Source organism: Pongo abelii, chromosome 1 (assembly GCF_028885655.2).
Source record: "Pongo abelii isolate AG06213 chromosome 1, NHGRI_mPonAbe1-v2.0_pri, whole genome shotgun sequence".
NCBI lineage: Eukaryota > Metazoa > Chordata > Mammalia > Primates > Hominidae > Pongo > Pongo abelii.
The window spans coordinates 206,023,854-206,049,124 of NC_071985.2; the positions used below are offsets into that span (position 1 = coordinate 206,023,854).

Genomic DNA, 25,271 nt, shown 5'->3' on the forward strand with positions numbered 1-25,271 from the left:
CCCAGGCTGGTCTGGAATTCCTGGCCTCAAGCAGTCCTCCCAGCCAGCCTCCCAAAGTGCTGGGATTACAGGCTGAGCCACTGCCCCAAGCCAGTTACTCAGTTTTTCTAAAACTTGGGTGTGTGGGGGAGGCTGGCACCCTTCCCACTCCTCTGAAAGGCAGTTTCCTAAGGGAAGGGTCTTCTGCTGCTCACTACCCTTAACAGTCCTGTGTCCCCAGTGCCCAGCCCCTGAGGAAGGGAAGGCATGCTGACAGGGTCCATGTGATCCATGTCCAGTGGCTCTGGTGACAGCAGTGTGACGTCAACTGGCTGTGAGAACTCGAGTAAGGCCAGTCCCGATCTGGTCCTCAGTGATGGAGAAAAGCCCCTCTTAACCTCCAATTCAATGATCCTAAAAGAGCAGGTGCTTCGGGGTACTGAAACTGCACTTTTGGAGGGGGCCTTTGGGAAGGCCGGGCTGGGGACTCAGGTCTGGAGGGTGACAGAGCCGACATCCCGTAAACCGGGGAGGAGGAAGGTGGGGGTGGGTGGGCCTAGGATCTGGGGGCGCCTCCTCGCTGCGGGCAGCTGGCTTGGGGCTGGGGCGTGACTGTCTCCCCGCCACCATCACCGCCCGCCCGCCGTGACTGCAATAAGAGAAGTCCGAGGCGGCTTCCTCCTCCCTGCCCAGCAGGGGCGGCGGTCAGAAGCGGGCAGCACCCCAATTCTCCCCGCACGCCGGCACTCGCGGCTGCTGGAGCCCCGGCTGCCTCACCCCGGGGCCGGGCAGAATTGGGCTCCAGGTAAATGACAGCGTCGGGTGGGGGCTGGGCAGATCGAGCAGTGCCCTCCCCCTTGAGACTCTGGAGAGAGGACTGGGGGTAGAGGGGAAGAGAAGCCTGAACCTGGGGGTGGGGGAACACCTGAGCAAGGTGACAGCCAAAGGGACCCCAGCCCGAAAAGGCCTAAGGAGGAAAACCGGCGACCTGGAAAGCAAGGCTGATAAACCTAGGGGAGAGGGCGGAGGGGAGCACGGGGGAAGCCGACCAAAGGGACACCCAAAAAGGTCTAGTGGGTAAAATGGAGGGGATTGATGAGAGTTTAGGAAGGGGGCTAAGACAGGTGGGGGAGAAGGACTAAGGGGAACCCCAGGAGGGTCTGGGGGAGAAACTGAAGGGATCGTGAGAGTGGGACTTTGGGGAGAAGCCGACGGGTCTGATAGGTCCGGGAGAGGGGAAATGGGTGGGGGTGCTGGAGGGAACAGGTGAGGGAGCTCGCGGGAAGGGGGTCGAGGAGAACGACTTCTGGAGGACGGAGAACCTGGGGTGCAATTGCGGGTCCAGGAAGTTCCCCTCTTCCGAGCTGGCCGAAGTCGGGGTGAAGCCCACAGCCCGCAGGGTAACGTAAGAGGCCTCGACGGCGGCCCCGCGACCCTCTCGGCCCGCCCTTGAGGTGGGTTCCGGGCTGCAGGGGACTCCTGCCCGGCGCGCGAGGCGTGGGTCCCCGCTTCCTGGGGAAGTCCCCGCCCTCGGAAGGGACTGGCCTCTCCGGGCGCCCCCTCCGCGCCCGCGGCGGTCTCGGCCCGCGCTCCCCGCGGAATCCGGGAATTGCTGCCGCCCCGACGGAAATCCTGCCTTTGACCGCGAGTGCCCGCAGGGGCAGCCTCCATGGCAACGCGAGGGCGGGCCGCGCTGGGCCGCCGCGGGGCTCCTGGTGGGCGCAGCCCCCTTTGCTCTCCGCCTTCGCCCCCTTTTTGAATCCTCGGTCTGGTGGGTGGGGGGTGGGGAGTGGGCTTCCCGACCGAGGTAGAAGGCGATGCCGCTGTGTTCAGGGATCCTGGGGTGGAGGATCTGCTGTTTGAGAGACCTGGGTTCTTAGCAAGACTGGGCCCTTAATTGCTGTGTGACTGTAGGCAAGTTACAGGGCTTCTCTGGGCCTCATTTTCCTCATCTGAACTATGGGGAGAAATTATCCTTGTGTCCACCCTTCCCCCACGAGAATCAGGTGCAGAAAGCAGTTTTTGCTGAGTGTCCTGAAGGGTTAAGGGCTATCCCTGACTCAGCGAGCCTCCCCTTCACCTTCTCAAAAGCATGCAGAGGAGACCAGCCTGGGCAGCACAGGGAGACCCCCGTCCTGTCTCTACAAAAAAATATAGTTAGCCAGAAGGCGGGAAGTGGTGGCACCTGCCTGTAGTCCCAGCTACTCCAGAGGCTGAGGCCGGAGGATCGCTGGAGCCCACGAGTTCAAGGCTGCAGCGAGAGCTCCTGGGTGAGAGAGTGAGATTTTGTCTGTAAAAAACAACAACAACAAAAAGCATGGAGAGGGACCAGACTGCCCGGCTCTCACTGACAGGGCCTCCAGGGACCAGCACACAGTTGACGTCTAAATAGTTTATGGCTCTGATGAGAGCCCATACTGGGGAGGTCAGCAGAGTTGAAATCTGTCTCACACCCTCTCTGGTGCCGCACCCAGTTGGCTGCCCCTCGGGTGTGTACTCTCAGGGTTCCTGATGTCCTTGGCATCCTTCTGACTGTGGTGATGATGGGAGAGCAGGACCCTGTTCCCACTTCACAGATGGGAAGATGGAGGTTTGGGAGTTGGCAACCTGCAGGGCCAACAGTAGGGACCAGAAGTCCAGGACATCTCGTCTCTGATGTAGCCTGAGCTGAGGCCTGAATCCTTACCTCATCCCTACCAAGTTTCATGTACCCTCCAGGGAGGAGGGTGTGGGGTTTGGGGGGCTTCATGACTACTTCCTGTTCCAGTGAGTAGGTGCTCTCATGCCCTCCTCCAGTGAGGGTGTGAGTGTTTGTATGTTTTGGGCTCTGAGTGAATGAGCATGAACTTGAGCATATGAGTGGATGTTTGGGTGTTCTCTGCAGCCACCTGGGGCTGATGTGGCAAAGGAAGTGGCCAGACCTCAGGAGGCTGGGTAGGGAACCCCAGAGCTGGGGAAGTAGGGGCCAGGGCTCTTCCCACGCAGAGCAGACTGGGCTGACCTAAGGTGGGAAAAGGCAGGATGTCCCCCTCACCGCCCCCCTCCCCTGAGGGACCAGGGAGGGGGCTTCCTGGCCACACTGTGAAATCTAGACTCCCATCCCTTGGCTGCCCCTGGACCCCCCTCCCCATGGCTCCCATCTCCTGAAAATCTTGAGTCCCAGGCCAGATGGCACCTAAAGAGCCGTGTTTTAGAGGCTGCTGGGTGGTTTTCAGCAACAGGTGGAAAACCACTTTTACCCACAAGAAGTGGAAAAAACTGCTGACGGCCTCGGGACCACATGGAGGGTAAAGGCCACCCCCGATCCCGCACACGCCTGGCCTCACCACGGTGGTGGTGGAGTCAGATGGGCTTGGGTGGGCATGACTTCTTCAGAAGGCAGTTTCGAGGCCTCAAGAAAGGATGGTGTAAGATGAAAGGGGGTTAATGAAGGCCGGGCACGGTGGCTCACGCCTGTAATCCCAGCACTTTAGGAGGCCGAGGTGGGTGGATCACCTGAGGTCAGAAGTTCAAGAACAGCCTGGCCAACATGACTAAACCCCGTCTCTACTAAAAATACAAAAATGTAGTTGGGCATGGTGGTAGACGCCTGTAATCCCAGCTACTCAGGAGGCTGAGGCAGGAGAATTGCTTGAACCTGGGAGGCGAGGTTGCAGTGAGCCGAGATCAAACCATCGCATTCCAGCCTTGGTGACAGAATGAGACACTGTTTCAAAAAAAAGAAGAAGAAGAAGAAAGAAAGAAAGGGAGTTAATGAGCAGTGGGGGCCTCAGCAAAGGCACTGGCATTCAGCCGGGTGGAGGGTCTTGGTGAGAGGACTGGGGATGAGGGATGGAAGCCCGCCCGGACAGAGCCTAGTGAGAGATGCGGCACAGTGGGATGGGAGTCACCTGCAGACCTCAGCCTTGCTCCCTGCCCCTGCAGCCCTGGCCTGTCCCCTGGCCAGCCCAGAGCCTGGAGGAGAAGCCGGAACTCTTGCAGGATGGTGGTTTCCTGCCCCTGCCCAAAGTCCGAGTTCCCTTTTGATGAAATCCCCCAGGCGGCTGGGCCAGCTCAGCCCTCTCACCTCACCCTGGGAACTTCTCTTTCTTCTCAGCCCTGCCCAGTCCTGTACCCTCTGGTCCCACACCGTCACTGCCACGGAGGACCTTCCTCAAGAGAAAGGAGGGAAGTGAAAGTTCACTGGGCACTTACTGTATGTCTGATGCTTTCAGTGATGTGACCCCATTTGATGCTGAGAAGCAAACCCAGGAGGTGGACATTTGTATTCTTATTTTATAGGCAAAGATGCTGCCGCTCAGGGAGATGAACTGACTTGCCCAATGCCTTAAGCTAGTTGTCAGGCAGACTAGAATTTGAGCCTAAATCTGCCTCTAGATCCCACAGATACTTGGTGAGGGTTGCGGGGACAGGACATCCTGTGTCTACATGAAAGAACTGGCATAGCTTTGGGAAGTGTAGGCCTCAAAAAAGGATGGGTGGACCTGGGGTTCCTATGTCCAGCAGTAGGGGTGAGTGGGAGGCAGGGTCCCTCCCTGCTGGGTGACCAGCTGCCATATGACAGGGGTGGTGTGTTCGACCGGAAGTATGACATTCACTAGTTAGGAACAGCATGATCTCTTGCTCAGGCTTTGGAGAACACAGCAATGCGGAGGGAACAGAACTCTGGACTTGAATTAATAGTCCTGACTTTGAATCCCTTGTCTGGCTGTGTGATCCTGGGAAAGTAACTTCCCCCTATGCAAAAGAGAAGGTGGAGTGGTAAATGGTCCCTGGGGGCCATTCTGGTTTTGGTTATTGGTCACACTTGGCCACTGCACATCAGGCAAGAGCCACATGTTATGAAGCCCTCACAGCAACTACTCAGAAGGTGCAGATGCAACAACTAAGGCTCAGAGGCTTATGTCAAAGATCCAAGGTCATAGAGCTACTGAAGAATGGAGCTGGGGAGGGCCACAGGGCAGATGTTGAAGTGGGGAGCACTGTGGTCCAGGATTGGACCTCAGTTTGATACTTGTAACCTGATTTTGACCCTGATGGGGATCTCGGAGCCGACTCCTGTAAACCAGATGTTCAAGAGACATATTTATAAACAGAACTAAGTGCCCAGAATGATGCTGTGGCTACTCTCTGAGCTGCCCCCTTTCTAGTATTAGCAGGCAGCGAAGTTCAGTGCTGAGAAAAGAGAGACCTGGCTTCTTCAAATTCAGTGACTTCCTGAGAAAATCTGGGCAGATATGGCTCTCTCTCTCTCTCTCCTGCGCCCCTCCCTCCCCCCACCTGCGCCCTGCCTGCTGTATCAAGGATTTAGAGCATGAGGCACAGGACTCAGAACACTAGGTGCTCCTTAAGAGACACACGTTATTGCAGGGGTGTCCAATCTTTTGGCTTCCCTGGTCCACATTGGAAGAAGAAAAATTGTCTTGAGCCTCACATAAAATACACTAACACTAATGATAGCTGATGAGCTTTAAAAAATTGCAAAAAATGCCGGGTGCGGTGGCTCATGCCTGTAATCCCAGCACTTTGGGAGGCCGAGGCGGGCAGATCACGAGGTCAGGAGATTGAGACCATCTGGGCTAACATGGTGAAACCCCGTTTCTAGTCAAAATACAAAAAATTAGCCAGGCGTTTTGGCAGCACGCCTGTAGTCCCAGCTACTCAGGAGGCTGAGGCAGAAGAATCACTTGAACCCAGGAGGCGGAGGTTGCAGTGAGCCAAGATTGTGCCACTGCACTCCAGCCTGGGCAACAGAGTGAGACCCCGTCTCAAAAAAAATCACAAAAAAAATCTCATAATGTTTTCAGAAAGTTTACTAATATGTGTTGGGCCACATTCAAAGCTGTCCTGGGCTGCATATGGCCCATGGGCCATGGTTGGATAAGCTTGCATTATTGCTTCTACTAGGATTACAGAATGGACTAGTGGTTACAGTGGTTTTTGGCAACAAGTTGATCAGCATTGCATTTTAGCATCCTTTACTCACAATGTAATCTTGGGCAAGTTACTTAACATCTCTGTGCCTCAGTTTCTTCATCTGTAAAATAAGGGTAGTCATAAACCCACCTCATAGGTTCAACAAATAAGACCATGACCGGGAATTACTTGGCAAGATGCTAGTCACTGTGTAACTGTTTATAAATCAGCTCATTTTTACTGCCACCCGGATTTCTAGGAAGTCAAATTACTCTCCAAAGAATTGGTGGCACATAGAGATCAGAGCAAGAGGAGGATGAAGAGTCCTAGGGCTATTTTCATGCAGATACCTGAGCAGAGTGAACCCAATCTGCTCTCCTTCTGTCTTTTTCCCTCCTTGTCTCTTTAGCTCTCTCTCTCTCTCTTTATCTCTGCCTCTCTCTGTTTCTATCTCTTTCTGTCTCTCGGTTACTCTTTCTCCTTAAGTCTCATTTCTGCCTCTGTCTCTTTGTCTCTGTTTCTTTCTGGCAGTGTGTGCTGGAGCCAGCTAGTTACTGGCTCAGGGGAGTTCATTCTGTGTGTCTCTTCCACCTCAGCTTTCCGGAAGTCACTTTGGTAGCTTTAAATCAGCCATTGTGGGAATATTTACACCATGGAAATCAGAAAATGTGACAAATCGGGCTTTTTCTTTCTTTTTTTTTTTTTGAGAGTCAGTTTATCAGCATACCATGCTGTGTTTCTCTGTCTCTGTCTCTTCCTTCTACCTCTCTGTCTTTGTGTCTCTCTAGCTGTCTTTGGCTCTTTCTCTTTATCTCCCTGTATCTCTCAAACTCTGCCTCTCTCTCTCTCTTTCTACCTCTTCTTTTTCTGTCTTTCCCCATCTCTTTCTTTCCTCTGACAAAACAGCATGAACATGGCTACATGCAGTGCGGCCCCTCCCTGCCTTGGGCCATGCAGATGCCATACCCTGTGCCTACATCCCCTGACCCCTCAGCATACTGGTCCCCAGAGAGCCAGGCCTGGCCAGGGCTTTGGTCTGCATCAAGTTTGGAAGTGATAAGACCCAAGAGCTGCCTACCTCTGCCTGCTGACGACACTGTCAGCCCTGCCAGGGCTGTTCCTGAGCCCACAGAGCTTCCTTCTCAGATGCTGATAGTCTCTCCCTTCCAGCCATACTGGGCATGTAGAATTCAGGGATCCCCTCTGTCTGATATAGATATGTTGTGGCAATATATACGTGGGTATTATTGGAAGTGGCAACATTGTATCTGTGTATGAACGTGAGAGATTGTAAAAGTCTATGTTCTCCTATAGAGGAGAGCCCTATGTGGGTCTGTGTCACCGGAGAGGGCTGTGTATATCTGTGTGAGTGTGTGTGTCCTTACATGGGAGGCGGGGGGACAGTGCGGGGGCATCTGCATTTGTGCATGCTAGCAGGAATGGCTGCATCTGTCTGTATCAGTGGTAGGCAATGGAGAGAAGTGCTTGAAAGCTCAGATTCTGGAGCCAAACACCAGGATACATCATGTCTGTGGCCTTCTTTTTTGAGACAGAGTTTCACTATGTTGCCCAGGCTGGAGTACAGTGGCATGATCATAGCTCACTGCAGCCTCTATCTCCTGGTCTTAAGTGGTCCTCCTGCCTCAGCCTCTCGAGGCACGTGCCACCATGCCAAGCTGATTTTCGGAGTTTTTTTGGTTGGTTTTTTTGTGGTTTTTTTTTGAGACAGAGCTTCACTGTCACTCAGGCTGGAGTGCAGTGACAGGCATAAGCCACCGTGCCTGGCCAATTTTTGTATTTTTTGTAGAGATGGGATTTGCCATATTGCCCAGGCTGATCTCGAATTCCTGGGCCCAAGCAATCCTCTTGCCTTGGCCTCCCAAAGTTCTGGGATTACAGATATGAGCCACTGTGACTGGCCAACCCTGGGCAGGTTTCCAAACCTCTCTGTGCCTCAGTTGCCTCATCAATAATAATAATACTTAGGCCGGGTACAGTGGCTAATGCCTGTAATCCCAACACTTTGGGAGGCCAAGGCAGGTGGATCACTTGAGGTCAGGAGTTCAAGACCAGCCTGGCCAACATGGTGAAAAGCCATCTCTACTAAAAATACAGAAATTAGCCCGGCATGGTGGTGGGCGCCTGTAATCCCAACTACTCAGGAGGCTGAGGCAGGAGAATGGCTTGAACCCAGGAGGCAGAGGTTGCAATGAGCCAAGATCATGCCATTGCACTCCAGCCTGGGTGACAAAAGTGAAATTCCCTCTCAAAATAAATAAATTAATAATAAGAATAATAATACTTAAATCATAGGATTGTGTGGATAAAATGAGATAATATAGATAAAGTGCTTAATGCAGTGGCCAGCACATAGTAAGTGCTATAAATTTTGTATTTGCTATTCATGTATAGAGGATGTGTGTGTGTGTGTGTGTGTGTGTGTGCATGCGCATCTATGTGCAGACGGATGAGGGCTGGAGGTGTGTGTATATGGGGTGTGTGTACACTAGAAGATGTTTGTGCTGAGAATCTGTGCAGAGGAGCCTGGAGCCTGTGCATGAGGCAGCTGAGGTAATGTGCCATCTGAGAAGAGGTCTGAAGGGCTGTATGGATCTGGGTATCAGCACGGTGCACCATTTGAGGTGCGTATGTGTGTCTTCCTGTGAGAAGGCTTTATTCTCACCCTTGGTTTTTCTGTTTTCTTTTTAAAATAGAGACAGGGTCTTACTCTGTCTCCCAGGCTGGAGTGCAGCGGTGCAATCACAGCTCCTGCAGCCTCAAACTCCTAGGCTTAAGCAATCCTCCCACCTCAGCCTCCCGAGTAGCTGGGACTGCACAGGGAGTGCACAGGGGGACTGTGGGAAGGATGAGGGTGTAGGTGTGTGGACATGGTTTGGGGATGTGCAGGTGTTTGGTGTATGACTGTGTAATGAGGGTGCCATCAGGACTGGCTAATTTAAATTTTTTTTTTTTTGTAGAGACAGGGTGTCCCTATGTTGCTCAGGCTGATCTCAAGCTCCTGGGCTCAAGCAATCATCCTGCCTCGGCCTACCAAAGTCCTGGGACAGCAGGTGTGAGCCACTGTGCCCGGCCTCACCCTTGTTTTTGTATCAGCCCCATCTCTCTTTTCACCAGTCCCTGAAATCCCTCCCACTGGGCCCTGGATGGCTTCCAGTCCTCCACCTCTGTTTTCTGCCCTGGCTCTAACTAGCCCTGTAGCATCCTGGGGCCTTTTAGACACAGTGGTTTCATCCCAGGGAGGGGTCCCGGGGCAAAGGTCTCAGGCAGGGCCCAGTGAACAGGGGCTATTTTAGGGCAGGCTTCTCACCACAGCCCGCCCCACAGTTCACCACATGGGTGTGATGCCCCCACCCCCACCCAACACACACATGAGAGATCACTTACAGCAAAGGGTGAGAGGGGCAGGTGGGGCTAGGGTGGAGACCAAAGCACTGATGTGACGGAAACATCGGCCAGGCAACTGGACCTGGTGGATCCAGGAAGACTTCCTGGAAGAGGTGAGTGGTGCTAGGTAGGAAGGATAGGACCCAGAGAGAAGAGGAAGAGAATATCTGTAAGGGTGACTGAAGTGGGGATTGAGAGAGAGAAGCTGGGGGCCCTTGCTTCTAGGACCTTGGGGCTCCTCTGGGGCAAATCAGGATTCACAAGGTTGGCCCCACCCTAAACTCTCCAGTCTTCTCACATCTTAGGAAACCAAGCCCTCTCACCAGTCAGTTCCTCTCTGAGTGTTGCAATGGCAGAGTTTCTGGCAGGGTGTGGGGGACCCTTACTCAATGACCTGCCCTGTTGCTCAGAGGATACTGCTGCCAGAAAAGGGTTGGCTCATTGTGGGGCTTCCCAAGGTACTCTGGTGGCCCCAGCTTCTGACCTGGTCCTTTCTCTAGTATGGGGATAGGTGGAGAGCTCCAGAGGCAGGTATCTACTATCACTCAGCCACCACATGGAACCCTAGGGTGGCTGGGAACACAGCAGGGTTCAAAGGAAGGACTGTTTTTTTGTTTATTTGTTTGTTTGTTTGTTTGTTTTTTGAGATGGAGTCTCGCTCTGTCACCCAGGCTGGAGTACAGTGGTGCGATCTCAGCTCACTGCAAGCTCCACCTCCCAGATTCAAGTGATTCTGCTGCCTCAGCCTCCCGTGTAGCTGGGACTACAGGCGCCCACCGCCACATCTGGCTAATTTTTGTATTTTTAGTAGAGACGGGGTTTCACCATATTGACCAGGCTGGTCTCGAACTTCTGACCTTGTGATCCACCCACCTCGGTCTCCCAAAGTGCCAGGATTACAGGCGTGAGCCACCGCGCCCGGCCGGAAGAACTGGTTTTTAGGAGATGGTGACTGGGGACTGTGAGGGAGCTGAGCATGGCTTGATAGAAATCCTGTTAGAGAGATGATTATAATGTACAAAATCATGCGTGTCCGAGTGTGTTCGTCTGTTAACCTGGCAGGCACCACATGTATATGTGCATGTGTATGTGTGTGTGCTATTGTGAGCTTGGGCTTGTTAGAGCCTGTATTGGCATGTGATGGGGTTGGCACGCACACTCATGCAAATATATGCTGTGAGTGTTGTTGTGTGACTGTGCTGGTGGGTCAAGTGAGTATGAGTGTGAAAGAGAGCTGGTGTGGGTGGTTTGCCCTATGTGACGGGGGTTGTGTAAGTGTGCCAGGGGTGATAGGAAGGGAAGTGAAGGCAGAAGTCATGCTGGGGCAGAGCCCAGGCCTTCTGGCTTCCTGAAGAGGGCAGGAGCTGGGCAGCTGCTGACAGAAACATTGGCAGAGACTTCATCTTCCTCGTCCTTCTGTCTCACCCTCAGGTCTCTGACCCCTCCCAAGGATCATGCCGCAGCCCCACTGACCCAGGAGTAGGGGCCTAAGGGGTGAGTGGGCTAGACTGAGGGCTTTCAGGGTCAGGAAACAGGGTGGGGGTGGCCTTCCTGAACCCCACAACTCCTTACAGCCCCTTTCTCCTACAAGGACCCTGTTGCTAGGTAACAGATGGGGGAGCCAGAATGAGGCAGCTTGAGAGGCTGGAGGCTGGACCCATGACAGGAAATGGCCTTGATCCCTCTCTGCAGTGACTCTCCAGGTGCAGACACACAGCCTCACACACACACACACACACACGCACAGATATACAGACACACATGCAGACAGACACACATCCAGAGACAGCACACTGCTCCCACACACAGATAGGTGCACATTCATAGACACACAGACACACAGACACCCACTCACACAGACAGGCACACACATACTCACACAGAAACACATGCACACAAACACGGTCTTACAGACACATACACATGCAGCCAAACACATACACAGAGACTTTTATACACTCTCATATACACACAAACCTGCACACACAGACACACAGACATCCACAAAGAGCTGCATACACACGCATACCCACACAGGCAAACTCACCCATACTTAGAGACACACGGATGCACATGTACAAGCACACTGAAAGAGTCACAGAAACACAATATATCAAAGCAATAGGATCCAACCTGAGCAATATAGCAAGACCTTGTCTCTACTAAAAGTCAAACAAATTAGCCAGGGGTGGTGGCACGCACCTGTAGTCCCAGTTCTTTGGAGGCTGAGACCAGAGAGTCACTTGAGCCCAGGAGATCAAGGCTGCAGCAAGCTATGATTGTGCCACTGCACTCCAGCCTGGGCAATAGAGTGAGATCTTGTCTCAAAACAAAAAAAGCAAAGCAATAGGAGGCAAAAATATGCAAATAAGCACAGCAATATCCCAATGTAGAAAGCCAGCCCCAGAGATATAGACATGATCCAATGGGAAGAGAAGCACTGAGGGGGGACATACTGTGAGGCAGACTGAACGGTACAGTAGGTGGCCCGGTTCCGCCTTTATCCCTTACAGGGAGGACCCCAATCTAGGCCCAAGAGGGAAAGCCACGTGCCTGTATGAGTGTATGAGCATGTGCACGTGTGTGTGTGCACAGGGTGGTGCACCTGGCAGGGGCCCTTGAGTGAGGCATGCCCCATTCTGTAGCAGGGAACCTGGAATGGGCTGTGTGTTCTGCAAGAAATTGGAGCCAGTGGCCACGGCCAAGGAGGATGCTGGCCTGGAAGGGGACTTCAGAAGCTACGGGGCAGCAGACCACTATGGGCCTGACCCCACTAAGGCCCAGCCTGCATCCTCATTTGCCCACATCTCCAACTACAGCAACTTCTCCTCTCAGGCCATCAACCCTGGGTTCCTTGATAGTGGCACCATCAGGGGTGTGTCAGGTGAGTCCAAGGGGCCGGAGGCAGGTGCTGCCTGGATCCTGGGAGAAAGTGAGGGAAGAAGAGGAGCTGCGGACTTGCCCTTAGGAGCCTCCAGTAGGATGTGGCAGATACAACCCCGCTTTCAAGATCACATGGGCTGAGGGAGTCTGTACAGTCCTACCATCAGAAACCACAGTCTGCAGGACAGGGTCAAGAAGCTCTACTCCCAGTCTGAGAGGGGCAGGATGCTGTGACAGATGCAAGTGACAAAGAGAAACTTCTTGCCCTTTTAGGTGCCACTTCCCAGATGGGAAGTCTTCTTGGTGGGGAAGAGGAGGAGTGGGCAACAAGGGGATCCTCCATGGTGGGAGGAATGGGCTTGAAGTTGTGTGTCCTAAGCTGTGCAGACCAAATCAGAAATTCTTTGGACTCCAAAGGCCTTTGGGAACCGGAGCACTAAAGGAGTGGGGAGGTGCAGCACCTGGCTGGGGAACAGGAATTTGGGGTGCAGCCCCCTTGGTGCTTCTGCCCCATGCCCTACCCTGCTGAGTAGCCCTGACTCTGCAGGGATTGGGGTGACCCTGTTCATTGCCCTGTATGACTATGAGGCTCGAACTGAGGATGACCTCACCTTCACCAAGGGCGAGAAGTTCCACATCCTGAACAACACGTAAGTGACCAGGCCACCTAGTCAGAACATTGCCTGGGCTGGGAGCAGGACACAGACAGGAATCGCACCTGGTCCCTAGCCTCAGAATGCTCCAGCCTAGTTGGGAACACATATACATAACAATAAAAACCCTGGGTGATTGCAACTGTGTGCTGGTTGGGGGCGTTGGTGTTGGGCCACTGCACCGGCCTGGAGGAGGTGATTTTTAAGCTGAGGCTATAAAAATGAAATAGACGGCTGGGTGCAGTGGCTCATGCCTGTAATCCCAGCACTTTGGGAGGCCAAGGCGGGTGGACCACCTGAGGTCAGGAGTTTGAGACCAGCCTGGCCAACATGGTGAAACCCTGTCTGTACTAAAAATACAAAAATTAGCCAGGCGTGGTGGCGCATGTCTGTAATCCCAGCTACCTGAGAGGCTGAAGCAGGAGAATCACTTGAACCTGGGAGGCGGAGGTTGCAGTGAGCTGAGATTGCGCCACTGCACTCCAGCCTAGGCAACAGAGCAAGACTCCATCTCAACAAAATAAATAAGTAATTAAAAAATGAAAAATAAAAATGAATAGACAGTGAAGGAAGAGGTAAGAAAAGAGGAAGAGAGTGAGAGAGAATGAGAATAAATGATGACTTCTGAAAACCACAAAGTGGTTCACCTTAGGTGGTTCATAAAATATGGGATGCAGAATGGGAGAGAACAGAGGCTAGAGAGGTAGGCAGAGGCAGATTCTGCCAGGCTTTTTTTTTTTTTTTTTTTTTTTGAGTTGGAGTCTCGCTCTGTCTCCCAGGCTGGAGTGCAGTGGTGCAGTCTTGGCTCACTGTCACCCCCACCTCCTGGGTTCAAGTGATCCTGGGACTACAGGCAAGAGCCACCACACCTGGCTAATTTTTTGTATTTTTAGTAAAGATGGGGTTTCACCATGTTGGCCAGGCTGGTCTCGAACTCCTGACCTCAGGAGATCTGCTTGCCTTGGCCTCCCAAAGTGCTGGAATTACAGGCATGAGCCACCACACCTGGCCTCTGTCAGGCTTTTTAAGCCACATTGAGAAGTCTAGATTTTATCCAGAAGGAAATCTGTAGCCATTTTCTGTGGGGAAGTGACCTAGTCAGCTGTCCACTGTATTCCCAATCCCCAGCCCAGCTGGGGAGCCCGAGGAAGAAGCTAAGAGCCCCAAGTGCCCCCGAGCTTATTCCTTCTGCAGGGACAAGCCCTCCCAGGGAAGCTGCAGTGGCTGGGGCAGAGCAGACAAAAGCCCCAGTGGTGGGGGGTGTCCAAGATGAGGCTGTGGCAGGATTCATCTCTGCAGACCTGTGTGGCTCCACCTGGCCCCAGGGTGCCTTGGGGGCTAGGGGTGCTGCTGACCATGCCCTGTTCTGTGCCTGCAGTGAAGGTGACTGGTGGGAGGCTCGGTCTCTCAGCTCCGGACAAACTGGCTACATTCCGAGCAACTATGTGGCCCCTGTTGACTCCATCCAGGCTGAAGAGTAAGTGGGGATTGGGGCAAGACCAGCCCTATGGACAGGACCCTGGAGTCCAGACTCCACGGCCACCTCTGGGACAAGTCATTACTCCAGTCTGAGCCTGTCTCCTTATCTAATAATTTTGTAAGGTCATTGTGAGAACAAAAGAAGATTGTACTGATAATAATAATAGTAGATAATACTTATAGAGCATGTATTATGTTCTGGCCACTATTCAAAGTACTGTCTGTGTATTAATGGGGTTAGAAACTACTACTATCCTATTTTACAAATGAGGAAGTTGAGACACAGAGAAAGTAAATATCCTGGGCAAGTTCACATGGCTAGTGAGTGGTGGAGCTGATGTATGAACCCAGATAGTTGGGCTGCATTTGCTAAGCATTACACATATTGCCTCCCCGTAAAGCAACAGTGTATGAGCTTTAAAAAATTGTAAAGTGCTGAAAAGGTGCAAAGGAGCATTACTAAGAATTAATTCTATTAAGGAGACAAGAATTTTTCTTTTTCTTTTTCTTTTCTTTCCTTTTACTTTTTCTTTTTTCTTTTTTTTTTTTTTTTTTTTTTGAGACAGGGTCCTACTCTGTTGCCTAGGCTAGAGTGTAGTGTAGTAGCACAATCTCAGCTCACTGCAGCTTTGACCTCCCTGGCTCAGATGATTCTTTCACCATGCCTGGCTAATATTTTTTTTTTTTGTAGTAGAGATGGTGTTTCGCCATATTGCCCAGGCTGGTCTTGAACTCCTGAGCTCAAGCCATCTGCCCATCTTGGCCTCCCAAAGTTCAGGGATTACAGGCATGAGCCACCAAGGCCTGGCCCAAGAGGCAGGAATTTATCATTCATTGAATACCTTTATATACTTGAGCAAGTATACTACAGCAAGTATTTACCGCCTTGGTTCACTTAATGCTCACAATAACACTGTTAATATTATTAGTTTTTTAAGAGACAGGGGCATGCTCTGATGCCCAGGCTGGGGTACAGTGACATGATTTTAGCTCACTACAGCCTCAAACTCATGAGCTCAAGTGATCCTCCCACCTCAGCCTCCTGAGTAGCTGATACTACTGGTGTGTGCCACCATGCCTGGCTAATTTTTATATATTTTTTTATAGAAGCAGAATCTTGCTATGCTGCTCAGGCTGGTCTCAAACTTCTGAGCTCAAGCAATCCTCTCACCTTGGCCTCCCAAAGTGCTGGGATTTCAGGCATGAGTCACCATGCCTGGCCCTGATATTATTATTTTAGACAGAGTCTTGCTCTGTTGCCCAGGCTGGAGGGCAGTGGCGTAATCTTGGCTCACTGCAACCTCCACCTCCTGAGTTCAAGCAATTCTCCTGCCTCAGCCTTCCAAGTACCTGGGACTACAGGTGCATGCCACCACACCTGGCTAATTTTTATAATTTTAGTAGAGACGGGGTTTCACCATGTTGGCCAGGCTGGTCTCAAACTCCTGACCTCAAGTGATCTTCCTGCCTCAGACTCCCGAAGTGCTGAAATTACAGGCATGAGCCACCGTGTCCGGCCCCTTGATATTATTATTGTTCCCATTTTACAGATGAGGAAACTGAGGCTCAAAAAGCTTTTAAAAATCTATTCTCACAAATGTCATACATATATGAGAAAAGAAGGGATTGAAGAGACTTTGCAGAGTGAGAATCCAGGACTCCGTGACTGATTTGGGTTATGGGGAGTGGGAGGAATCAAGGGTGACTCAAAGTCTCCTTAAGGAGCTGGGTGGATGACGGCACCATTTGCTAAGGCGGGGAACACAGGAGCAGGTATAGGTTCATGAGTTCTAGGGGGCGCTTGTTGGATTGTGGTTTGTGGAGAGGAACATCCAGGTGGATGAGGCTGCCAGCAATTCAATTAGGTTGTGCTTTGTATGGCAGGCGACCAGCCCATGCTAATCCATGCCCCTGAATCAGTCCAGAGGAAGGGACAACTTTTCTTAATTGCCACTAAAACTCCTCAGTTTGTTTGCTGTGGCCCTTGCAGAGGGCACAATGGGCTAGGGCAGAAATTTGGGACTCATGAGAGTAAAGATGATCATTAAGGCTATACAGGAGGGGGCCGGGGGCGGTGACACATGCATGTAATCCCAGCACTTTGGGAGGCTGAAGCGGGCGGATCACATGAGGTCAGGAGTTCAAGACCAGCCTGGCCAACGTGGTGAAACATTATCTCTACTAAAAATAAAAAAATTAGCCGGGTGTAGTGGCAGGCATCTGTAGTCCCAGCTACTCAGAAGGCTGAGGCAAGAGAATCACTTGAACCTGGGAAGTGGAGGTTGCAGTGAGCCGAGATCGAGCCACCGCACTCCAGCGTGGGTGACAGAGCGAGACTCCGTCTCAAAAAAATTAATTAATTAAAAATTTCTGGAAAAGCTATATAGACAGTTAAGGAAGAGAGTGGAGAGTGCAAAAGTTTGGCCCTAGGACCCCACTTTGGGGAAAGCTGCCCTCGAAGGAGAAGGAGCCATTGGAGAAGTGAGGAAATCCAGACCAGGCCAAGTCAGAACAACCGAGAGAGCAGAGAAGCTTCAGGAAACAAGAGAGGGCATGTCAGAGGCTACCACTGGATTTGGCAGTGGGGGTGACCTTGGTGAGAGATTTCTCTGTGCGAGGGTGGGAGGCAGAGGCCAGACAGCAGAGCCTGGGAGGGAGTGGGAGGTGAGGAAGTGGAGACCCAAGTGTGAAGCACTTTTTCAAGTGAAGGGAAGGTGAGAAGATACAGCAGAATGTTGATGGCGAGATAGAACTTAGAATAGTTTCCTTTGGGGAAGGGAGAAATGTGGGCATGTCTGGAGGTTGTTGGAATAGAGAGGCTGCATGCAGGTGGAGGCTGCTGGCAGGAAGTGGGTATCACTGAGCAGGAGCGGGTAGGCGAGGTTCAGAGGTCAGGCGCGGTGAGGCCCAAGTCTGGGGAGGTGGTAGGAGGCATGAAGGAGAGGAGGAACAATGATGCAGAGGACAGGAGGTTTGTGGGGAGCTTCATGCTTGTGTCCACATCTTGGAGCCAGTGTCACCAAGCACTGAGAGGTGCTCAGTGCAGTGTTGTGGTTACGGGTAGTGTGGTTAGGAGCACAGGCCCTAAAGCAGACAGCCTGGGTTCCTGTTCTAGCAGCTGCAGCCCTGACTGTCTAATGGGGGTTAACAATAGTAGCTATCTCACAACATTGTTAGGAGAATTAAGTGAATACATACATGTATTAAGGCAGACCCTAACACGAAATGTATGTGTTATTATTATAGTGATTATTAAGGAAGTAGCTAATGTCATGCGTGTGGGAGGGGGGAGGGCTTTGAAAAAAACTTGACAATGTGTCCTGTCTATACAGTCCTTCAACACTTCCTCCGTCCCCCTCCTGCCTGCCCTCCTGGACACATCACTTGCCAATGCCTTCCCCTGTTTCCTGAACTGTGCCTAGTACCCAGGGGCGGACTGACCTTCCCAGGGTCCACTGAGACTTCCACCACCCTTGGTTTGAAAACACGAGGCTCCTTTAATTCAACCCAAGATGGCCACAGGCCAGTTTCATGATCATCTGAGTCTCCTATGGCACCTGTGGTCACTTCAGCTCCCCCATTGTACCTGTACAGTTGGTTTAGGGCTACGGTTCAATCCCAGAAAGAATCCCCAAGGGAGAGGAGTAATTGAGGCCTGAGGTTGAAGTTTAGACTTAGGACAACATCCAAGTCTAAGAGAGTGCAGGAAGAGCAGTAGCTGGGGCGGGAGCAGCCAGAGAGAAGAGAAGCAGCAGACTGTGCTGCTCTGGAGGCCAAAGGAGGAAAGGGTTTGGAGGTGGAGGTGGGAGAAGGATCTGAGTGATCTGATTACTGCAGTGGTGAAAAAAGAACTAGGGTGAGCGGCAGAGGATTTTAGGTAGAGCTCATTGGCCAGCCTGTGGACAGGTCACTTTCCCTCTCTGAGCCTCAACTTGCTCATCTGTAAAATGAGTGCACAGAGGGGCTATAGTGAGATGAACTGAGGGTCCATGGCACCCTGATGACTGGGATTGTAGCGATTTTAATTCAAGAGAAACCTAACGAGAAGAGATGCTAACCTTTGCTGGGCACCTACTGTGGGCCAGGCATTTTACACTCCCCTTCTCTGTGATCCTCCCAGCCAGGATGTGAAGCAGGTGTACCAGCCCCATTGTACACATGGGGAAAATGGAGTCTTGACTTGTGAGGTGACTGCGCAGGAGGCTGAGGTGAGGTTTGAGCAAAGCGTCCCTGACTCTTGCCTGCCTTTCCCAACAGGTGGTACTTTGGAAAGATTGGGAGAAAGGATGCAGAGAGGCAGCTGCTCTCACCAGGCAACCCCCAGGGGGCCTTTCTCATTCGGGAAAGCGAGACCACCAAAGGTAGGGATGGTGCCACTCGCCAAGGCGACTGGGAGGCCCAGCCATTGGGGTAGGGCTAGGAGCTGTAGGCTGCTTGGGTCAAGGCCAAGACCGGGACCAGGTCCTAGGGATGCTGCTGTCTGGCCTCTCCCAGCTCCCAGACTAGAGGAGAGAAGAACAGCAGATCAAAAGTGATCCTTCTCCACAGGTGCCTACTCCCTGTCCATCCGGGACTGGGATCAGACCAGAGGCAATCATGTGAAGCATTACAAGATCCGCAAACTGGACATGGGCGGCTACTATATCACCACACGGGTTCAGTTCAGCTCGGTGCAGGAGCTGGTGCAGCACTACATGGGTGAGGGCAGGGGCCTCAGATCCCTGAACCAACCCACTGAAGCATTGTCCAGATGGGGAGACTGAGGCCCAGAGGGCCTGAGGGAAGGGTCTACCAAGCAGTATTGGCCAGACGGAAACCAGAACCCAAGGATGGGGTCTCCCAGCCCAGGATCCAGCTCTGTGAGCTTCCGGGGGAAAGCAATCCATCACCAAGCAGCACCCCCTAATGACTGAGCAAGGCATTGGCCAGTTTCTTGCCTCAAGGCCTCAATTTGTGGAAACTTGATGGAGTGTTTGTGCCGCCTGAATGCCCCACCAAGGCACCAGGACTGCCCCGTGGGCAGACAGGGAGCCATCATCACAGGGCCCTGAGCAAGGGGTGACAGAGGCTGGTCTCACTTTTGTGAGAAACTCTGGCTGCTGGTGGAGCTTGGATGCCAGGGGACAAGGCAGAGTGAGGGGTCCATTAGAAGGCAGTGGTCGTTGTCCAGGTGAGAGGTGGTGGAAGCTAGACTAAATCGGTGGCAGCGGAGTAAAGATGAAGCAGACGATTCTGAAGCTGGGTAGGAGGCAGAATGGGCCTGACTTGGTGGAGAATTGGCTGTGGGGGTGAAGAGAAGGCAGGATTCAATGCCCACGTTTCTGCCTTGATTGGTTATGCCAAGGATGAGGTCCACGGAAGACCATGGGCCTCATGTCCACACCTTTGCCTGGAATCCCCAACCCCATTTCCACCTGTGAGAATCCCACCTTATCCTTCAAGGCCCAGCTGGAGGCTACCTCCTATGGGAAGGCCCCCAGTCCTTACAGAAGGCTTACAGGTATCATCTCTCCCTCTGGGTGCCACCCCCTTCCTTGGACACCAACATGCTCCCCTATTTAGTGGGTAGGGTTGCCTTTCTTCCTGGCCTGGGACCTCACTTGGGGCCTAGTTCCTTATAACTGATCTTAGGGTCTGGCACCAGGCTGGGATAGGATAAGGAGTGGAGGAGGGTGTCCTGGCCCACCTGTGACTCTACTTCATGACCCCCCCCCTAGAGGTGAATGACGGGCTGTGCAACCTGCTCATCGCGCCCTGCACCATCATGAAGCCGCAGACGCTGGGCCTGGCCAAGGACGCCTGGGAGATCAGCCGCAGCTCCATCACGCTGGAGCGCCGGCTGGGCACCGGCTGCTTCGGGGATGTGTGGCTGGGTACGGAGCTCCCGGGGGCCGGGGCGAGGGCCTGGGCTCGGGGGAGAGGGTCCTGACAAAGACAGCCTCCGAGCAGGCACGTGGAACGGCAGCACTAAGGTGGCGGTGAAGACGCTGAAGCCGGGCACCATGTCCCCGAAGGCCTTCCTGGAGGAGGCGCAGGTCATGAAGCTGCTGCGGCACGACAAGCTGGTGCAGCTGTACGCCGTGGTGTCGGAGGAGCCCATCTACATCGTGACCGAGTTCATGTGTCACGGTCAGGAGGCGGAGCCTGGTCGGGCGGGATTCGGGGTGAAGTTAAGAAGGGAGTTTTCAGGCGTGGGACCTGGGACGCGATCTGTGAGGGACGAGGGACAATGGGCAGAGTCCCACTAAGGGACCAGGTGTGTAAAACGACTGGAGGGCTAGGGTGGGAGCCGGGCCGAGTGAGACCACTAGGGAGCTGGGGCGGGGGGCGGTGCCTCCGGTGTTAGGCTGGTAGGGCTTGGGCTAAGGAAGGCAGAATCGGGAGTGAGGGAAGGTCTGGGGCGGAGTCTGGGTGGGTCTTGTCCGGGACACCAAGGAACAGAAGAAACGAGATGTGGGCAGAGTCCGTGTCTGGCAGCTGGGCCAGGGCGAGACAAGTGAGGGGTTGAGGCACCCGCGGGGTCCTAAGTCGGGGCGGGTCCAGGTGGGAGGGGCTGAGGGGCGGGGCCAAGCGAGAGGAGGAGGGGCTGGGGCCCGGGGTAGGGCCTTGGCGCTGACGTTCTGGCTTCTTCTTCCCAGGGAGCTTGCTGGATTTTCTCAAGAACCCGGAGGGCCAGGATTTGAGGCTGCCCCAATTGGTGGACATGGCAGCCCAGGTAACTGGGCCAGCAGCCTTTACCTCCCGGACCTCCCACCTATTAACTGTTCACAAATTCTCTGTCCCTTCAAACGCCTGGGAGGGCGGCCCCGCCCCCTGCATCAGCTGTGCCTCCAGCTGTGCCTGAGAGGTACTGCCTGTCTTTCTGGGCCTCAGTCTCCCCCTCTGGAAAGTGGGTTTTTCAAATGGTCCCTCACCCCTCACACAGGCCACGGTGTTGTGAGTCCACATGAGCTCCCATCTCTCCACACCTTGGTCCCCCAGGTAGCTGAGGGCATGGCCTACATGGAACGCATGAACTACATTCACCGCGACCTGAGGGCAGCCAACATCCTGGTTGGGGAGCGGCTGGCGTGCAAGATCGCAGACTTTGGCTTGGCGCGTCTCATCAAGGACGATGAGTACAACCCCTGCCAAGGTGCCCTGCTTCACCCCACCTTCCAAGAGCTCCCTATGCAACAAGGGACTTCCATGGGGCCCCACGCACCCAGGAACCCTTCTTCACCCCAGGTCGCCCGAGTCACCCCATCCTGATGTAGTATGAGAGGCAATTCTGGGCTCAAATCCCACGTCGGCCACTTACCAGCCATGTGGCCTTGGGCAAGTCACCTAACCTCTGGGAGCTGCCGTTTCTCTTATGTAAAGTGAAAATATTCAGATAACAGCAAATCAGCAGATGTTTACCAGGCATCTGCTACGTGACAGGCACAGCTATAATTCTTAAATGAAAGACAATGGTGTGTAACAGTGGGAATTCTGTAGCCAGAATGCCTGAGTATGAATCCTAGCCAGGTATTAACTCTGTGATGTGGGCAAGTTACCTAACTACTCAGTGCCTCCTTTTCCTCATCTTTAGAATGAGTCTCTATCTCATGGGGGTTTTGTGAGGGTTAAATGAGTTAATGCATGCATATCACTTAAAACAGTGTCTGGCACACAGGAAAGGCTAGCCAAGTATTGGCTGTTATTAGGATGAGAATCATTGCAATTTTTGGAAAGTGCCCATCACTATACTAGACACATAGTAGGTGTTGACTAGATACCATGTCCTTTCTACTATGCCCAGAGACCCTTGTGCTCAGGATCCCCAAAATCCTCATCCCTAGAGTCCCCATTCTCTCTCTCTCTCTCTTTTTTTTTTTTTTTTTTTTTTTGAGATGGAGTCTCACTGTCATCCAGGCTGAAGTGCAGTGGTGCGATCTCAGGTTATTGAAGCCTCCCAGGTTCAAGCAATTCTCCTGCCGCAACCTCCCTAGTAGCTGGGATTACAGGCACCCGCCACCATGCCCGGCTAATTTTTGTATTTTTAGTGGAGATGGGGTTTCGCCATGTTGGCCAGGCTGGTCTCAAACTCCTGACCTCAACTGATCCGACTGCCTTGGCCTCCCAAAGTGCTGGGATTACAGACGTGAGCCACTGCGCCCAGACCCCATTCTCTTAATCCAGCTGTTTCCAGGGACCCCCTCACTAACTTTCCCTGCTCCCCCATCCTCTCCAGGGTCCAAGTTCCCCATCAAGTGGACAGCCCCAGAAGCTGCTCTCTTTGGCAGATTCACCGTCAAGTCAGATGTGTGGTCCTTTGGGATCCTGCTCACTGAACTCATCACCAAGGGCCGAATCCCCTACCCAGGTTTGCCTCGCCAAGGGTAGAGTTGGGGTGGGGGATGGTTATGGGGAAGGGCTTCCTCCTGGCTGTCCCTTTGACTGACAGAGCCCCATCCTTCAGGCATGAATAAACGGGAAGTGTTGGAACAGGTGGAGCAGGGCTACCACATGCCGTGCCCTCCAGGCTGCCCAGCATCCCTGTACGAAGCCATGGAACAGACCTGGCGTCTGGACCCGGAGGAGAGGCCTACCTTCGAGTACCTGCAGTCCTTCCTGGAGGACTACTTCACCTCTGCTGAACCACAGTACCAGCCCGGGGATCAGACATAGCCTGTCCGGGCATCAACCACCTCTCTGGCGGTGGCCACCAGTCCTTGCCAATCCCCAGAGCTGTTCTTCCAAAACCCCCAGGCTGGCTTAGAACCCCATAGAGTCCTAGCATCTCCAAGGAGGTGGCTGCTCTGACACCACTTAGGGCAACCTACTTGTTTTACAGATGGGGCAAAAGGAGGCCCAGAGCTGATCTCTCATCCGCTCTGGCCCCAAGCACTATTTCTTCCTTTTCCACTTAGGCCCCTACATGCCTCTAGCCTTTCTCACTCCACCCCCACCCAAAGTGCTCAGACCTTGTCTAGTTATTTATAAAACTGTATGTACCTCCCTTACTTCTCTCCTATCACTGCTTTCCTACTCTCCTTTTATTTCACTCCAGTCCAGGTGCCAAGAATTTCCCTTCTACCCTCTATTCTCTTGGGTCTGTAAGTTACAAAGTCAGGAAAAGTCTTGGCTGGACCCCTTTCCTGTTGGGTGGATGCAGTGGTCCAGGACTGGGGTCTGGGCCCAGGTTTGAGGGAGAAGGTTGCAGAGCACTTCCCACCTCTCTGAATAGTGTGTAAGTGTTGGTTTATTGATTCTGTAAATAAGTAAAATGACAATATGAATCCTCAAACCATGAAATACCCTTGAACCTTCCTTTGGGAGGGAGGGTGGTCAATGGGGGATGAACAGACAGATTTGGCTACAGGCAGCAGCAGGGGAAGCTGGAGAGGGCCCTAATGCCTACCAAGCATGGGGCATCCAAGGTGTGGAATTTTAGAACACCCAGAGTCCCACTGCTCATCTACACGTGAGTTTAGAAGACAAGCAACTGAAGATACATTAAAATGTCCCCTTCGTTGCTGATATGGCCTTCAATCTGTGTATAATAGGTTTGCTAATTCTTTATCTGAGTTCATCGGATTTGCCATTCATCACAGGTGCAATGGGACAACCTTAGGCCTCCTTTGCCAGTGCAGGGAGGAAGAACACAGTGGACCCTCTGGAGCTGTCAGACTCTCCAAAAGAGGACAGAAGAGAGGGGAGGAGACAGAAGAGTCCTGAGGGTTAGTCTAACTCACTGGATCTCATTAGGGGAGTTTTGCCCCCAGGGGAGATTTTGGAGAGGTTTGGAGGCAGTGTGGTTTGTTTGGATCCTACAGGTAGGGATCAGGGATGCTGAACAACCTGCAGTGCACCTGCGTGATGATGAATCTTCCCACTCCCTCATTCCCCTTAGAGAAACTCTGGAAGCTGACATGCCTCCGTGTGGAAACAAGGGGAGCAGGGAGTAAAGATTCCTTCCTCTCCCATCAGAAAATGTTTGTTGACCATCTGACTTACTAAGGGAATGGACAGAGAAGGAATCTGGGAGCTGGGAATCACTGCAGCAACTGGCAAATCATTACCGAGCATTGACTCTGCAAAGCATTGACTCTTTGCTAAGGAGGACCCTGGGAACACAAACATGAATAAGACCTGTCCCTGCCCTGGAGGAGGAGTTCATAGTCAAGCAGAGGAGGAAAACTGTAATAATAATAACTCACTTATTAAGTGTCTTCTGAATGTCAGATGTATTTACAGCCATCTTTTCAATTTAATCCAGTCCTGAGCCTGGTTCTGTGATTAGCCCCATTTGTAGGTGAGAAAACTGAGGCTCAGGGGTTACATGATGTACCAAGGGCAGGCAGTGTATGTGACAGAGCTAGGATTTGAACCTAGATCTTACACCAAAGCTCATGGTCTTTTCACTAGACTTCATTGCCTCTAGGCTTTGGGAAGAGAGCCTCTGTGGAGTGTGTGTGTGTGTGTGTGTGTGTGTGTGTGTGTGTGTGTGTGTGTGTGTGTGTGATCCTTCCTCCTCTAGTTATTGGTAGAAAGATTCCCTGGAAATCCTCCTATGCTTGGTGACCTAAAGGAAAGAAAGATAAGGCAATCAATGCAGATTGAGAATTCCCTGTGTCCTGCCCTGTGCTGGGGGTTGCTGAATGAGAGCAATAAGACGGAGAGAAGCCAAATGGCTGCTCAGAGGGGTTGTCATAGGGGTGGGAGCCTTAGCTCCACAGAAAAAGTCTCAGGGGCCAAGGCTTCCCAAGGGCCACAGTTTGTGGCTGACCAAACTCACAAGAGCCTGATGTATAAGCCAGAGGCCAGTGATTCTACCTGCCACGAAATAAGCAGAGAAGAGCACGGTTCTGGAGCTGTAGTGCCTGGTGTGAATCCTGCCTCCACCACTCACTGGCTGTGTGGTTTAGTGCAAGTTTTTCACCTCTCCAAGCCTCAATTTCCTCACCTGTGAAATAGTAATCAAATGATCAA

General features: G+C 52.6%; 1 protein-coding gene across 3 annotated transcripts; it reads left to right on the plus strand.

Moving 5' to 3' along the window:
* Window positions 1–618: 618 nt before the first annotated feature.
* Window positions 619–23,586, plus strand: FGR (FGR proto-oncogene, Src family tyrosine kinase). 3 transcript variants are annotated; one of them, XM_002811197.3, is made up of 13 exons: window positions 619–784; window positions 10,732–10,794; window positions 11,946–12,184; window positions 12,731–12,833; window positions 14,215–14,313; window positions 18,573–18,676; window positions 18,864–19,013; window positions 20,033–20,188; window positions 20,265–20,444; window positions 20,954–21,030; window positions 21,297–21,450; window positions 22,531–22,662; window positions 22,759–23,586. In XM_002811197.3, the coding sequence occupies exons 3-13, from the start codon at window positions 11,959–11,961 to the stop codon at window positions 22,965–22,967; spliced, it is 1,590 nt and encodes a 529-aa protein (XP_002811243.2). In that variant the 5' UTR covers window positions 619–784; window positions 10,732–10,794; window positions 11,946–11,958; the 3' UTR covers window positions 22,968–23,586. The 3 variants fall into 3 exon arrangements, with proteins under 3 accessions (XP_002811243.2, XP_002811242.2, XP_054395074.1); XM_002811196.4 differs by lacking the exon at window positions 619–784 and adding an exon at window positions 8,141–9,413; XM_054539099.2 differs by lacking the exon at window positions 619–784 and adding an exon at window positions 10,114–10,248.
* Window positions 23,587–25,271: the final 1,685 nt, after the last annotated feature.